At 33.7% G+C, this 14,724-nt stretch overlaps 1 protein-coding gene and 1 long non-coding RNA gene across 8 annotated transcripts in view; one reads left to right on the top strand and one right to left on the bottom strand.

The window, feature by feature from the left end:
* Window positions 1-14,724, bottom strand: part of LOC117228485 (dystrophin) — a 57,264-nt gene that overhangs the window by 245 nt on the left and 42,295 nt on the right. For 5 of the 7 annotated variants that reach the window (XM_076526312.1, XM_076526314.1, XM_076526313.1 and 2 more), the window contains 26 exons: window positions 14,380-14,528; window positions 13,882-14,277; window positions 12,861-13,502; window positions 12,177-12,299; window positions 11,622-12,101; window positions 11,380-11,537; window positions 10,941-11,308; window positions 10,519-10,871; window positions 9,843-10,277; window positions 9,620-9,772; window positions 9,015-9,176; window positions 8,411-8,713; window positions 8,187-8,330; window positions 7,869-8,039; window positions 7,567-7,749; window positions 7,387-7,503; window positions 7,015-7,134; window positions 4,826-6,250; window positions 4,253-4,477; window positions 3,651-4,166; window positions 2,739-3,376; window positions 2,244-2,391; window positions 1,705-1,818; window positions 1,441-1,617; window positions 1,264-1,371; window positions 2-771 (listed from right to left, as the gene is read on the bottom strand). In XM_076526312.1, the coding sequence (XP_076382427.1) occupies window positions 553-771; window positions 1,264-1,371; window positions 1,441-1,617; window positions 1,705-1,818; window positions 2,244-2,391; window positions 2,739-3,376; window positions 3,651-4,166; window positions 4,253-4,477; window positions 4,826-6,250; window positions 7,015-7,134; window positions 7,387-7,503; window positions 7,567-7,749; window positions 7,869-8,039; window positions 8,187-8,330; window positions 8,411-8,713; window positions 9,015-9,176; window positions 9,620-9,772; window positions 9,843-10,277; window positions 10,519-10,871; window positions 10,941-11,308; window positions 11,380-11,537; window positions 11,622-12,101; window positions 12,177-12,299; window positions 12,861-13,502; window positions 13,882-14,277; window positions 14,380-14,528 (8,027 nt within the window). In that variant the 3' untranslated portion in view covers window positions 2-552. Of the gene's footprint in view, window position 1; window positions 772-1,263; window positions 1,372-1,440; window positions 1,618-1,704; window positions 1,819-2,243; window positions 2,392-2,738; window positions 3,377-3,650; window positions 4,167-4,252; window positions 4,478-4,825; window positions 6,251-7,014; window positions 7,135-7,386; window positions 7,504-7,566; window positions 7,750-7,868; window positions 8,040-8,186; window positions 8,331-8,410; window positions 8,714-9,014; window positions 9,177-9,619; window positions 9,773-9,842; window positions 10,278-10,518; window positions 10,872-10,940; window positions 11,309-11,379; window positions 11,538-11,621; window positions 12,102-12,176; window positions 12,300-12,860; window positions 13,503-13,881; window positions 14,278-14,379; window positions 14,529-14,724 lie in introns of those variants that run through there. The other 2 variants (XM_076526315.1, XM_076526318.1) reach the window with 2 other exon arrangements.
* On the top strand, window positions 2,023-13,831 carry LOC117228489 (uncharacterized). The gene is made up of 2 exons (XR_004492317.2): window positions 2,023-2,333; window positions 13,383-13,831. It is a non-coding gene; the product is annotated as an uncharacterized LOC117228489 (long non-coding RNA).

Below are 14,724 nucleotides of genomic sequence, written 5' to 3'. Positions count from 1 at the left end.
TGATTGTAATATGTTGACGATGCGAAAAATGATTAGGACGATAATTGTTTGATGTGAAAGTTGTAAAATATAAAATAGTTAAAGTTGTGAAACAGATCAACTTGACTGTTTTGAATAAATTATGGTGCAAGTTTTGATATACTCATATACCCAGTCCATACGAATTTAATCAACTGTTACTTTAAACGCTTCTTGAGATTTTAAAAGTATTAGAAGATTGAAAAGAACCACAGGAAGAGATTATACCAAATAGCTTACTAAAGATGAGATTAAATTTAAATAAAAGAACTCCAATTTGAGCTAAATAGAAACAAAATTCCTGTACGCTGCTTGAACCTTTTAAATTCTATAGAAATGCTGCGTCGATAACAGAGAATGGTGCCATCTGTTGTCAGACACAGGAAAGTGTTACTTTCAATTTCAATTTCTCGCAAAAATCGATTGAAAAATTAAGGATAACATAATTTAGTTGCTAAACTTTTAATTGCCGATTTGGAGCTATAAATAAAAGATTAATTGTACCGTTTATTTTCCAGTGAAATATAAATTGACTTACACGCATGGTACTGAATTAAAGTAACAATTTTTTTTATCCAAAGGAATAATGAGAATAGAATTTACCTCGGCAATGAAAAAGTAATTTAAGAGAAAAGACTTACCTCTTTCCCTGGATGTCACGGTAACCGCACCTGCAGATTTGATTTCATGACCCTGTGAGTCGCCGCTATTTTTAACAAATTGCCAGTCTTCTCTCAGCTTCTTTAACTTTTCCTAATACACATAAATCTTACATGTACATCTAAATTTAAACAACATAAAATATGCAATAGTGTAAGCTAAGCTAGGAAAAGGGTGAATAATGACGCAAGCACAGTGAAAAAAAACGTTAATAACTTAAAAACAAAGCCGAAACCGGAATACTATTGCTCTTGGTTTATTTTGTAAAATATTTTACACACATAATTGAACACATTTTATGCAACATTAAAGATAGTAGATCTCTTACAGATCTACTGCGGAATGCGTCATGACATGGTGGGAATAGAGCTAAGGAAGGAATATTACATTCGAATTTGTATGTTTTGCATAGCCTTATAAATAATTCATTCCAAATAAAACAGATACATTGTCAAAATTATAAACCAGAATAAAGAATTATTAAGTTTTATACTGCTATTAATAAACATTTTGATGCGAAACTACTGTAGTTTCAAAGATTCGATTCATATTAGAAAATTAACATATGCATATTTTTGTACTTACTTGTAATTCCACAGAAATTGGTTGTTTCGCAGACTCGCACTCTTTCTCCAAGTTAGTATAGTTCTCCAATACATCCTTAACTTCCATTTCACGGTCTTCTACTTTAGTCTATCCATACATAATATAACGGTTAACAGTGCTATATTGTTTTCAGTTCACAGGCACATTAACACTTACCATAACATTATTAATAACTTTGATTCGATCTTGTTCAGACAGTTCTCGAGATATGCTTATTCTTGTTCGCGTTTCCATGACCCATGCCATGACAGCATCCAAAGTACAAATGTATTTTTTAAGAGAGGCAAGCTTATTTTCAACGTATTCACGATGATTCGAAAGGTTTAAATTGGCCTATAAATTAAATTCAAATAATTAACATAATTGTCATTCACTCCCAAACTTTCTTCATGAATTTCAATAAATCATTCTAAACCGTACCTTGTCCATATCGGCAAGGAGTTTGTTGCACTCGTCTTCGCTCGAAGATGCCGAATTTTGAGGTATTAAATTTTGCAACGATCTCTTACGAGTACAAAGTTCTTCTTGCTTGGCCTAAAAATATTAATACATATCCCATTAGCAAACAAATATAAAATCTCATCCACTGGGTTGACAAGTTTATGTTTGGAAAGGAAATATACAAAAAAGGGAGAGTTCAATGCTATTTACGTCTTGGCACAGTTTCGTTCATGCAGTCGTGGCATGAGAAGATATTATTAGGTTCACTTTCAGTGTATTTAATAACGTAACCGTGGGCAGTGATGTTTGATTTGATGACATTAATTTTTTAGTCAACGAATAAAGTGATCGTGTACGAAGTATTACTTATTTAAAACATAAACTAAATACATAATTGACAAAAAGCTTTAAAATAATATACCAACGTGAACACTACTTTCACATGATACATTTTTTTATGGAATACGATCTAGTGTTTAAAATAAAAAAAAAACAGTGAAATTTTAGGTTCAACTTACTTTGATCAGTGACAATCTTATTGATAGAGAAGTTTCATCTGATGGATTAGCTGCTGACACCAGTAAGGAATTTATCTGCTCCAAGATGTTGTAAGCACTATCTAAAATTCTTCCTTCAGTATTCACTTTTCTTTCCATTGCAAAAGACCTTAAATATGTAATATTGATATTAAATAGACATCAAAGAAATACTACAAATATTTATATAAATAACGTTCGTAGTTGAGAATAAACTAATGTAATTCTGCAATCATAGCGAAAAATAAAATTAATAAATTTTAATACTTTTTCAAGATTTTGCACAAATTTCTTTATTAGATTCAAGATTATACTGCGTTGAACACTGCAGCAGCACAGGCAAATCACAACTGAAATAGCTCAATCGGGAGAATAGCTTGAACGTGTCCATCAAAATCATTGAACTACTACTCTTAAGACCGAACTATAAAACAGCGAAAAACTATAAATAATTTATGCAACGGACTCAATACATACTTTTCTTTTCTTGTATTTAAATCGGCCACTATATTTTGCCAGCGACGCTTTATCATTTCAATCATGTCTTTCAAATCGATCATATCTTCTGATTTGGAACGAGCAAAGATGCTAGCACTTGAGACATTAATATTATTGACCGTTCGTTGCATTCTCGAAATTTCTTGCTCCAACTCAAATATTTTTGTCTTTGATGATTTCGAGTGACCAGCAGAATTCACCTTTTTTAAGGATTCTTCAATTTTATCGAGCCATTCACAGAAGCTTCTACACGTGTGACAAAGTTCTTTCCATTTTTGATAACATTTATCCCAACGATTATACCTTTCTACATAACTCTGATTAACATTAATCCATTCCTCTCGTAGTTTGTCGCTTAAACGTCTTATTTGTTCAGCTTGATCTCTCCTTAATTGCGAAGCAACGTTTTCAAAAACTGAGTTAATTTCCTCAATGCTTGGTTTTAGAATATTCAAAGCATTACTAATCTTTTTTAAACAATCCTCTTGGTTTGCGAACATTTCATAATCATCACCATTTAGCGGCATCGAATTTAGAGACCTGGTTACTGTTACCACAGCTTCTCTGATCTTGTTGACTCTTGTGGTAAATTCCTGCAAGTCAATTCTGCCCACATCCTACAAAACATTACATTAAAGAGCAACTTCTCTAAGAATAGTAACGCCTGATAAAAAATATGCACTAATGGTCAAAGTAAAAAGAAATGCACATTCTTCAAATCTATAATGATTTTTAAGTGAAAAAAAAAATTATCAAACTCCATAGAGATATTTTCGAAAGGTCAACTGAGAAAAGTAAGATAAGAATTAAGATAACGATTACGTTAAAACTTAGTAAGTAATCCTTTTGTATGAATTGTTTGTTTATTATATTGCTATTATTTATACGTACCACTTCAACTTTCTTGTCGGTAACATGTTTATCCTTATCCTTGCTGCCACTATATCTTTTAAACTGTGAACTAACTTCTTGCCATCTACTATTGATACTGTAGCGTATAGTTTCGGAATATCCAACATTCAATCTCTTTAATTCAACAGCCAGATCGTTCAGTTTATGAATCTGTTCGCGTTTAGCGTCAAACTCTTCTGTGAAAGATTCTAGGTGGCCTTCGTAGTTATTTACTTGTTCAAGTTTCAATGGAACATCTCTAAACCAATCTTCAAACTCTGCTACCAGACTGTTATATTGTCGCAGCATATCTTCACCCCGTTGTGCTTGAATTCTTCTAGTTTCAATCTCTGACATAACTTGGTGCCATTTGCTCCTCAACTTGTCCTGATGTTCGTTCTTTATCTTCTCTGCTCTAACAGGATCAGACGCATGCACTGTCATCACTAGACCATCACCTTTGCTAATCAAAGCTGCCGCATCTGGTGCAAGAGTACTAACTTCACCTTCTAGTACCTGAAACATAAAACACACATATAATTTGCAAATAGAATGATCACGTATAGGAGTATTACAAAAGTATATTTTATATTTATACAAACCTCAAGACGTTTGGCAGGATCTTTCTCATTGCTGATGCTACTAATACTCATAAACATAATATCCATTCTGTGTAACATTTTTTGAGCAGATTGTTCAAATTCAAGAATACACTTTTCCAGACCTGTTCTGGATAAAGACGTTAAAGCCTTGAACGGTCTCCTGATACCTAAGACCTTCATTTCAGCTTTCTGCTGCGACTCTTGTGACAACTTTTCAGCCTGAATCTATGCATAACAATATTATGAAAGAAGTCTTGAAAAATATATAATAAACTTTCCTAAAACGTTCATTACTACAGTTACATAATGCGGTGATCACGATTTTGCATTATATGTATATACATGTATTCTCCTATGAGAATACACTTTTGTAAATTTTATGTTGTCAAAATAAACGCTCTGTTGCACGGTAGTGAACGTTTTAAGTATTACATTAACATTCGTCTATCACTATTCATTCGCATGAGATCGTTTTGTTATGAATCAGTAATTATATCAATGATTATATTACAATGAATAATATTACAAACGCTATCAAACTTTCAATGGCAAACTTGGTGCCATTAAAATTACCTTGCCCAAGAGGTGCTCAACATGTTCTCCTAAATTTGGGTCTTCCCCTTCTGAACTGGAGCTTCCAACGTCATTTTCTGTGTCGTCAGAGAAAATTAAGATATCATCGGTTTCTTTGTCGCTTCCGTAGAAACTTTCACAATCCTCTAATGTATCATCTTTGGATATACTTCGTGTACGTCTGTATAACAAAGCTCGGAGGTTCTTTTCAGAATCTAAATTATCTTTTTCATTAGAACGTAGTTTAAAAACTTCGGTGTCTCTCTCAGACGTTGATCTTTTGTCATTAATGTGATCTTTTCTTCTTTTTGAGTAACTGATTGGCAAGGGGGGTGCTACGGCAGTTGTTTCTGCATTCGATTTTAACTGGATTTCGGCCTCGTCGAGGATAAGATACTCAGCAACGCTGTCTTTATCCTTCCAGCCGTAGGATATAGGTTCTTTAATGCTTTTTACATTGCAATATATTTGCACATTCGTCGACGCTTTGCTACTATCTACTTTGATTAATTTACTGCTAGAAACCTGACTGTTCGATTGGATGCCCTCGGTATCTAACTTAAGAGTCAATTTCTTCGTATTCTTTGCTGAATACGGATCAATCGCTTTATTTTTCTTTAAAATAGGGATTAATTCTCTCTTCTTATTAATCACTTGCCCTCCGCTAGAGATCTTTCCTCTAGCTTCTTTATCCTCGGTATCAGTATCTACCGATTCTGGCTCTGTCTCCGTATCTTCGACAATTTCTACTCTCTCAACAACTTGTGGCATCAATCCTACGCTAACATTTGCACTTGGTAATATTACATGATCCTCGGGGGATGCGACAGACTTTTTAATTTCCATTTCTTTCACCTCTACGATGCGGAAAGGATTCGTTTGCACAGTGTATTCATTGTACGGTTTGGAGTCACTTGTGACCAACGTATTGGTAGATACTTGAGAAAATAAGGTACTATTTTTTGACAAAAAGAACTCCTCATCGGGCATGTAGACATCTCTGTCGGGGGACGAAGAGGGCAATTCGTCGTCAATGTGAACAACTTGAGGCTGAGAGGTTTGAACGACATCCGGTATAGAGCTCATGTCTAATTTTCGTCTAACGGTTCTACTAACGTCTACGATTTTAGTTTTTACTTTCTCGGATTTCGCAGAGGACTTCCTGCTTTTGTGAACGATATCGATTGGCGAGCTCTCGGGTGTGCTTATAACGTTAATTTGATTGTCGTCGAAAGCAGGATTGAGGTATCCTATCCCGTATATTTTCTCATTTTTATCGATTAATTTAGTTTCTTTTTTAGCTAGCTGCACCGAAGTGTGTTCCGGTTGTCTGAACGGTTTAATGCGTCCGTAATTGTCTCTCCCCTTAGTCTCTCCCACCTTACTTTTTATTAATAAATTGTCTGTGATTTTGTGGATCCATTCCTGTGAAAACATGATAGGTAACAGTGTATTCATGGACAGGCGACGGTTAATTGAAAGAGCATGTTAATAGTGTGACAATATCAAGCGCATGGCCGAATGAAAGTGACAATGCAATCTTGTTGTGCAAACAAAGCTTTTTTTCTGTTGCGTGTGTATTCCATCACCAATACAAAAAACTTGGAGCACATTTTATACGTCATTCCTTATTGCTTTTTTTTCCTGGCAAATCGTGTTCAGACCTCTCTAGGAAATTCTATATAAGGGGAGAGACAATGTCACAAGTAATTGACCAGTAGCAATGCATTGCCATCTACCAAAGGTGATATCTGTTTCTCCAGTAACAACAAGAATATTGTATATACATAGCTAGAGAACACCCCTTGGACAAAGTACTTCGCATACTTCACTAATACGCAATATAACTTACATATAATAAGTAATGAATTGGTAAAAAAGTGTGCATAATGATTAAAACTTATGTAATTATTAAATGTAGTCAAGTATTTCCGAAGTGAAAGTTAATTACAGAATAATTGTTCTTAAGAAACACTATAATCAAGAATTAGATCGATTATTTATAAATTGATAATTAATACAACAATTTTAATGTCAAACACAATATTTCCATTTTAAAGAGATATACGTAATGGTACTATAAAGCACAAGCATTACATATACCAAATGTTAAGATAAAGATCAAGCAATACAAGCGATGAGAAAATAAGCAATGGATGATATTTTGAAATAATTGACGGTCCACTTACTTGTATCCTGTTTGATATTTCTTCCCACTTGTTGCATACTTCTGCCACTTTTGGATAATACGTATAACGTTGCAATTGATTAACCTTTGGTTTTGCTTCTATCATTTCACTTTGAACCGCCTACAAGGACACATTATTCGATCAGGTTTCTTATAATTACATTTACATCTTTTTCTTTTCAAATAAAGTACGGAGACTCCTTTATCCGGACATTTATTTTATAATATTCTGGTATCCAAACGTTTTATTACCACCTAGATGCATCTAGTAGAAAACCTGAATGAAATTTTTAGATAATAGAATGTTTTGGTGTCGGAATATTACAAAAATAAGATAAGAGAGTCTCTACTGTACTATTAAATCTTAAATTACATTGCACTGTTCAAAATGATTTTCTGTTAACTGATCAACTGGGACATTATCCAGTTCATTTAGTTTTTCTTCGACTTGTGAGAGCCATGCATTGATTTCGTCAACGTTAGGTTCCTCCTGAAATCATACAAATTTGTTCCATTAAATTAATACAATTATTTATCAAATATAAATGTTTACCTCTGTGGCATTACACAGTTTTAGCCTTTTCTCTGTGTTTGCTAATCTCGTCACAACATCTAACAATTTCTCCTTAAGCTGCTCCAAACACATTGGATCACAAAGCTTGGAAAATTCTTCTTGCGATTTTAACAACTTATCTTTCACAACATTTAATCTTGGAATTACTTCTGTCATTGTTTCCTATTCAAAGAAGTGTTTATATTGTTTATATTACATACGAACATATTCATAATACTATGCTAAAAAATATTCTGATACATTTAAATCGACAGCATTACAAATATAAATCATTTACTTACGCGCACATATATCGCAATTACAGGTAAATCTGGCATGTTCTTTTGTTTATCTAATTCTTTGTTAATACTATCTATGGACATGTTAATGTAAGACATATTTTTATATATATCACGTGACAAATCCAAAGCTGTTTCCAATGTTGATTTTGACTGTGTAATGTGTAGTCCCAACTGCAATAAAAAGAACCGATAATAGTAATTGCAAAATATAATAAAACTTTATATAGTTTCGTTTAATTCCTGATTTACTGAAAACATTTGCAAAAGATAGCAAATTTCTTTTAATTCCCTTTCTTTCAAATGATCTGTGTATATTACCTTATTATATAATTCTTTCAACATATCAATTCGTTTAGAAAATTTCTCTGGTTCAGCAACATTTTTTTCTTCAACTAATTTTCTACCAGAGAGAATGATATTTTCAATCTCACTTTTAATTTCACTTAGTGTTTGATAGAAACGCTATAAAATAAAAGCAATTCATTATAGTCTTTTGTTCATCTGTTAAAAAGATAAGAAATACTATTTGAATAACAAGTTACCAAGCAATGTTTAAGTTGACCGTCAATAGCTTCTGGATCTTCTGAAGACAATTCCAACAAACACGTCGCTTCTTCTATTCCTCGAAGTTCTCGTAAAGCACTGGATAATCTCGGTTCCAAATTGGTTGGGCAACAGAAACGTTGGAACTTCTTTTGTACCTCAGAAAACGTTTGTTCTATCAGAGATAGCTGTTCATGCAATCTGAGCGCAACTTCTTGTTTTCCAGCAGCTTTGTAAGATTCGATTTGTAGTGCCATATCTTGAAGCGTGGATTGTTGATGTTCCATCTTCTCCATTAATTTCTAAAGTACGTAAAAAAATAAAATTTTTCTACATTTCTTCTATGTTTGAGAATATATTAATTATAAACGAAATATCTTAAAACTGCTGCATAATTATAAATTTCCAACACACACTTTCACATAGTGTAAAAATAAACTTGTACAAAAAATAATAACATTCACTTTGTCATGCTCTTTTATAATAATGCATTTAATGTAATATAATATTATAGTAGAGGTAAAGAATGATTCATTTGTATATGAATTTTATCATTTTTTTATCGTAAATACATGAGAAAACATTAAAAATTGAACAACAGACCTGATAATCATGAGGCAAATCATCGGCAGTAAGGTCGCAGTCAAGAAGTGCAGTTAATTCAGAATCTATTTGTGTTAAGGAGTCTTGAAGAGCACGAATGCGTCCTTCTGATTGCTGTGCTTGCTTCACTGATCCTTCCAGCAGTTTAGCCCGTTGCCCTGCCTACTCAAAATATAGTTCTAATATTCTGCATAACTTTGGTAAATATATTTTACTAGGTATAACTTTACAATTACGAAATCAATAATATAATCGACTATGCAAAACTAAATATAAGTTTGTTTCAATTTCTAACGTTTAGACAAAAAATTTCGAAAACTAAACATATAGTATTTAATGAACTACAAGTAAATCAACAATAAGTACGATGGAGTATAATTCATCAGAAGACCCACAGCAATTTTTACAAGCAGAATAAAACGATTTTCAAATATCTCTTAACATGTGCTTCTGTTAAGCAGTGATGCATGCAGTTAAAAATAAATACAATTTTGAATGTTAAACACAAAGCTTAGGAAGAATTATTAACATTTCAAGCATTTTGAATGTATAGATTGCATAATGAATATAAAAAATATTTCTACATATACATAACGCTCGCGTACCTGGTTATTCAAATTCTCCCAACGATTCGTTAAACTTTCAACGTCTGATTGGATAGATTGTGTCATGATATTACTTTCGATCAGTTGTTTACCAATTTCTTGGATTTTTTCCAGCCTCATTTCCGGATGGTTACGTATGTAATTCTCCAAATCCTTTTCAAAGCATTGATATAAAATATAAATCATGCGTCAATACATTGTGTGTCATAAGACTTATACTTACATCAAGTTCTTCTGAGATTTCTTCAGCATCAGCAGCACTTTCTGTAGATCTTTTCAGTCGTTTGTCTAATTTATCTAACCAGTCACTTGCTTGTGCAACCAAAGCACGAAATTCTCCGTACTCGTGGCTAGCATTCTGTAGGTGTCTGTATCGCTCGTAAATACGGTCAGTAACATCAGTCCATCGAGCATTCAAGAACGTAAAACGTCTACCAAGTTCTTGAACCGAGGAGCCCTCGGAGCTCAGTAACTTGTCGTTGCCCATTTCATTGAGGTTTCTGAATTCTTCGACTCGTTTGTCAATCTTCTCTTTCAATGACTGATATCTTCCACGAACTTGGAACAGTTCGATCGAAGATGTTATTTTTGTTTCTACCGGTATTTCTTTCTCTAAAGCTGACAACCACTTTGTGAAGTCTTCTATTCCACTGATTATCTATATAAGTTATAAAAACAAATTTTATATTCTACAATATGTTAGATATAAAAAGTCCTACTATTTAGAATGTTATAGCATTTTATGTAAGAGAATTTTTTTATAACAATACTAAACTGCTTAAAGTTGGGAGAGATTAAGAAAACGGATTTCAGATTTATATTTATCATACAAAAGTCGATAAAATTTAAATGAGAATCTACAAGAAAAATGTAGGTTGGATTATATTTATTAGAACTACCTCATCATTCTTCTTGAGGGTATCTTCATATGTATCATTCAAACTTTTAGCACCGTCTACAATGGCATTCCATTTATGTGAGATAACTTCTAATTTATTGTTCAATACACTTGCAAACTTCGGCTCAGAATTTTCGAGTAATCTGTTCGTTGATGTTTGTAATTTTTCTATCTTCGGTTTCGTCTGGTTTATACGCTCGGAGAGATATTGAACCTTTTTCAATCCACGTTCCATAGTTTCAACATCGTTGGTTACGCTGTCTTTTAATAGTTCTTCCAGGTATTGATACGATTTCTCAAGCCAGTGTTCGAGTTCAGAAAGTTCGTTATTAAACATTTTTAAAGACTCCATATCTATACAATAACAAACCATTATTTAAAACTGTTAAAAATATTGATATAATTAAAATCGTATAAGAATACCTTTCAACAAGTTTTGCTGGCGTTCTTCTAATATTATGGGTATATCACTCCATTTTGTATTAAGATCTTGCAATTCGTCTTTAAGTCTTTGCCCTTGAGAATCGCCATTAGTCTTCATGATCAATTCGTGTCCAACATTGTTCACGTAATTGAAGATCTCTTGGTGTTCCTGCAGAGCATCTTGAAGGTTACCAAATTTTTTTAACTGCTGTGCCATGGTCTGATCATCTGACATGACTATGTGTTCCGACAGCAATGTACTCTCCACATTGTTAATAAAAGCAGTAAGATTAACAATCGCATCCGTATATTTCTTTGGCGGAGTTTTATCAACCGCTTCATTTATTTCAGCTAGCTTATTGGACAGCCTGAAACAAAATTCGCGAATTAAGTTGACATTTCATTACAAATTTAACTTAACGTGCAAAAAATTATTTACGTTTTATATAGCGTTTCCCAGTTGGTAACGAACATCTGTACGTCCACATTCAAATTAGAACTTTCGTTAGTAGCAGGTGAATTTTTCAGAATCTCGTTTAATTTTTCCATTAGTTTCTTAATGCGTTCTTCATGAGACTTCATTGATTTAATCTTCACCTAAATCGTAAAACAAACCATATTTGGATGAATGTTGTTCATCATTCTAATACAATTATTTATAAAATTATTTAAAATAATTACTCTAAACGGTTCAACTTGGTTATTTCCTTTATTGGAGTCCAACCATTTGGTATAACTATCTAACATCAAATTCAAGCTAGCCAATTCTGTTCGGAACTTTTTCACTTCTTCGAGATATTCAATACGATATTTTATTTCGTCCAAACGGTTGTTAATTGCTGACCAACAATTCTGCACGTCCTTTAACTTTGTTTCGTCTGCTTCTGTCGATTCGTTTGCGTTGTTTAATTCGTCAAGAAGCTGCTTTCCCAACTCCAAAACTTTATTATAATCATCTTTATGCGATTCTATGTCACCAATCGTATCGTTATAGACAACTTTCTTTTCTTCAATGCTCAATTCGTCGAACACTCCTTCTGATCGTCCAATTTCCAAGTCAACGTAATCGAGCCATTTGTAAAGATTAGTGAGAGCAGATTCAAACTCGTGTCTGATTGTGCTATCGACACGGCGCTTCTTTGGATCACTATGCGGCGTAGACTGGAACAAAAATATGCAATATAAATACATTATAATACGTAACAAATTGTAGAAAACATTTGTAAATAAACATACCGTAGCAGTAATTTCTTCTTTGTAAGCGATACTTGTTACTGTTTCGGACATCCAATCGTTACCAGAAATCACTGTCATTTCTCTTTCAGACTTCATATCAAACTCGAATCCTGAACTTGTTATCTATCATAATATATAAAAATACAAAATACCGTTTCAAAAAGCTAATAAAATCAGAAAATAATATTATTAACTTCTTTCGGAATATTAATTATCAATAAGTGTTTCTTAAAGAATTTTATACACTAAATACGACTATATTACTTTTTCTTCTATCGAGTGTTACTGTTTGCAACAATCTTTTTATCAAATTATAATTTTCCGTTGTTATCGACAAAAATTTGCTCTATTGCACGATGCAAATTTTTGTTTTCCTAAGTTCACAAATTTTTATATAAGTTAAAAAATATTTGTAAAAATATAATCATAATTTAATACATATATAGATATAGATATATTTATAATTTAATATTAAATTATACTATTTTATTCATGAGAATTCGTAGAACATTTTCATCTTCAAAAGCAACACATTTCTTTCGATAACAATGTTTAGGGAAAAAATAATTTATATATCCATATTCAGCGTACAATAATCTATAGAAACCATCTATTAAAAGGTGTAAATTCAAATATGTAACGAACAGTTAGTTTAGAAAGAAATATGCGATTCGTTTGAATTACCCTTTGAGTTTGAACTTCCATTATCTGCCCTACTGCTTCCCATCTATCCTGCAGGTTCTCAATATCTTGCAATACAGTAACACACTCGGTGGAAGTACTCTGACCCTCCAACTCTTGGACAGACTCTTGCAAAGTAGTTAGTTTCTTCTGATTCGCGTCCATCTCTATTTTTAATATCTGCAATTTCTTGATTCTCTCCAATACTTCACCAATCTCGGACGCCGGGTTCGCTTCCATTTGTTTCAGAGTGATCTCAGTCTCATTCAACCATGAGACTAGCCTCTTGTAATCGTCATTTATATTCTGCCAAAGCTGCGAAAGGGATTGCAAGCGCTGTCGTTTCTCCTCCTTCCATTTGCAGATATGTGTCCATCGTTCTCCAAGAGCGGACAATTGGTCCTCCATTTGGGTGTAAACCGCCTCCGAGTTTTCCTCGTCCACGACGACTACCATATTCCTCATACCATCGACAACTCCTTGCTGCGCCTGGATATCTTGCTCTAATTCACTTAATTGTTTCAGATGTTCGTCCAAGGCAGATGGGTTCAATTCAGCGGCTGCCATTCGCGAAATTCTATCCTCGGTTCTGGTTAACCATTGTCTGAGGTCGTCTAACTGGCCTTGCTGCATTTGCATCAGGACCTACGAAATGTTCACAAATTAATTTATTAAACATGTTTATAAATAACACTACCAGTATATATTTATCATAACTACCCTACGGACTTATATTCGAAATGAAAACTGTCCACATTAATTGCAAAATACAGAAACCTCATTGGCATTTATTTTGTTCTTTAATTATTTACAACAGTATTCTGAAGTTTCTTACATGTTTCTACTGTATTGTATTTGATCTACTAACTGTTCTTATAAATGTAAGATACAGCCATTTCGCTTCGTTACTGATTTAGATGTGTAGGACAAGTTTTGTAAGAAGTGTAGAATTAAATTTCGCTATCTCCCAGAAATTATGGTCAAGTTCTTTTTTTTTAGCCATAGTATTCAATGACTCTCATACCTCATGAATCTTCGTTTGCCTCTCCATTGCCCGCATGCGAAGTCCTTCCCATCGAGAATTCAACAACGACATCTGAACACGAACTTCGTGTTCCTCGTCTTTGTGTAAGCCGCCTTCCGCTAATAGTCTTGCACCTTCCTCTAGCACAGCACCGACCCCGTCCTGATGTCCAGACAGTTCCATCAAAAAGGTCTCGTGTTCATGAAATTGTTGTTTCAGCACTTCCAGGCTGGAGCCTGGTTCCGGGGCATGATTCAGTTTATCTTCCGCCTCCAAGAGCCAAGTTAAAACTTCTTCGAGAGCAACCTGATAACCGCCGAGTTCCACCGACACGTTCGTGGCCAAACTCATCGGTCTTGATGCCGGTGCTCCAAAATTCGTAAAGGACAATGGATTCTGTAAGCGAAAGTATTAGAAGTTTCGGCGATGTGCACGTAAACATCGTGTGTGTAGTCGTTTCCCATCTATCGATGCATGATTATTATTAATGATTTCTACCTCGGCCCCTGGCGTTGTCACTGGACTGCCATCACTCGCTACCGAAAGGTCTAACTCGCCTATGTCATCTCCAGAATGAGGTAACGATTGGAAAAGGCACATAACGTACATCATTATGGATTTCTTGTCTGGCACGGATGTATTTACGTCTGCGAAAATATATAAGTATAATTATATAATTATATATTATACCGTGCTGTTAGTCTTCTATCATTCTTCTTTTACAAGAATTCCTTAGCTAAACTCATAGTCGCTATATTATAAATAATGCAACCATAAACCTCATTCCCCGGGTCCCTAATCCGAAATATCTTTGATAAAATCGGTATTTAAATTCTAACATAT

Source organism: Megalopta genalis, chromosome 14 (genome assembly GCF_051020955.1).
Source record: "Megalopta genalis isolate 19385.01 chromosome 14, iyMegGena1_principal, whole genome shotgun sequence".
Taxonomy (NCBI): domain Eukaryota; kingdom Metazoa; phylum Arthropoda; class Insecta; order Hymenoptera; family Halictidae; genus Megalopta; species Megalopta genalis.
This window is presented reverse-complemented; position numbering and strand designations above follow the sequence as displayed.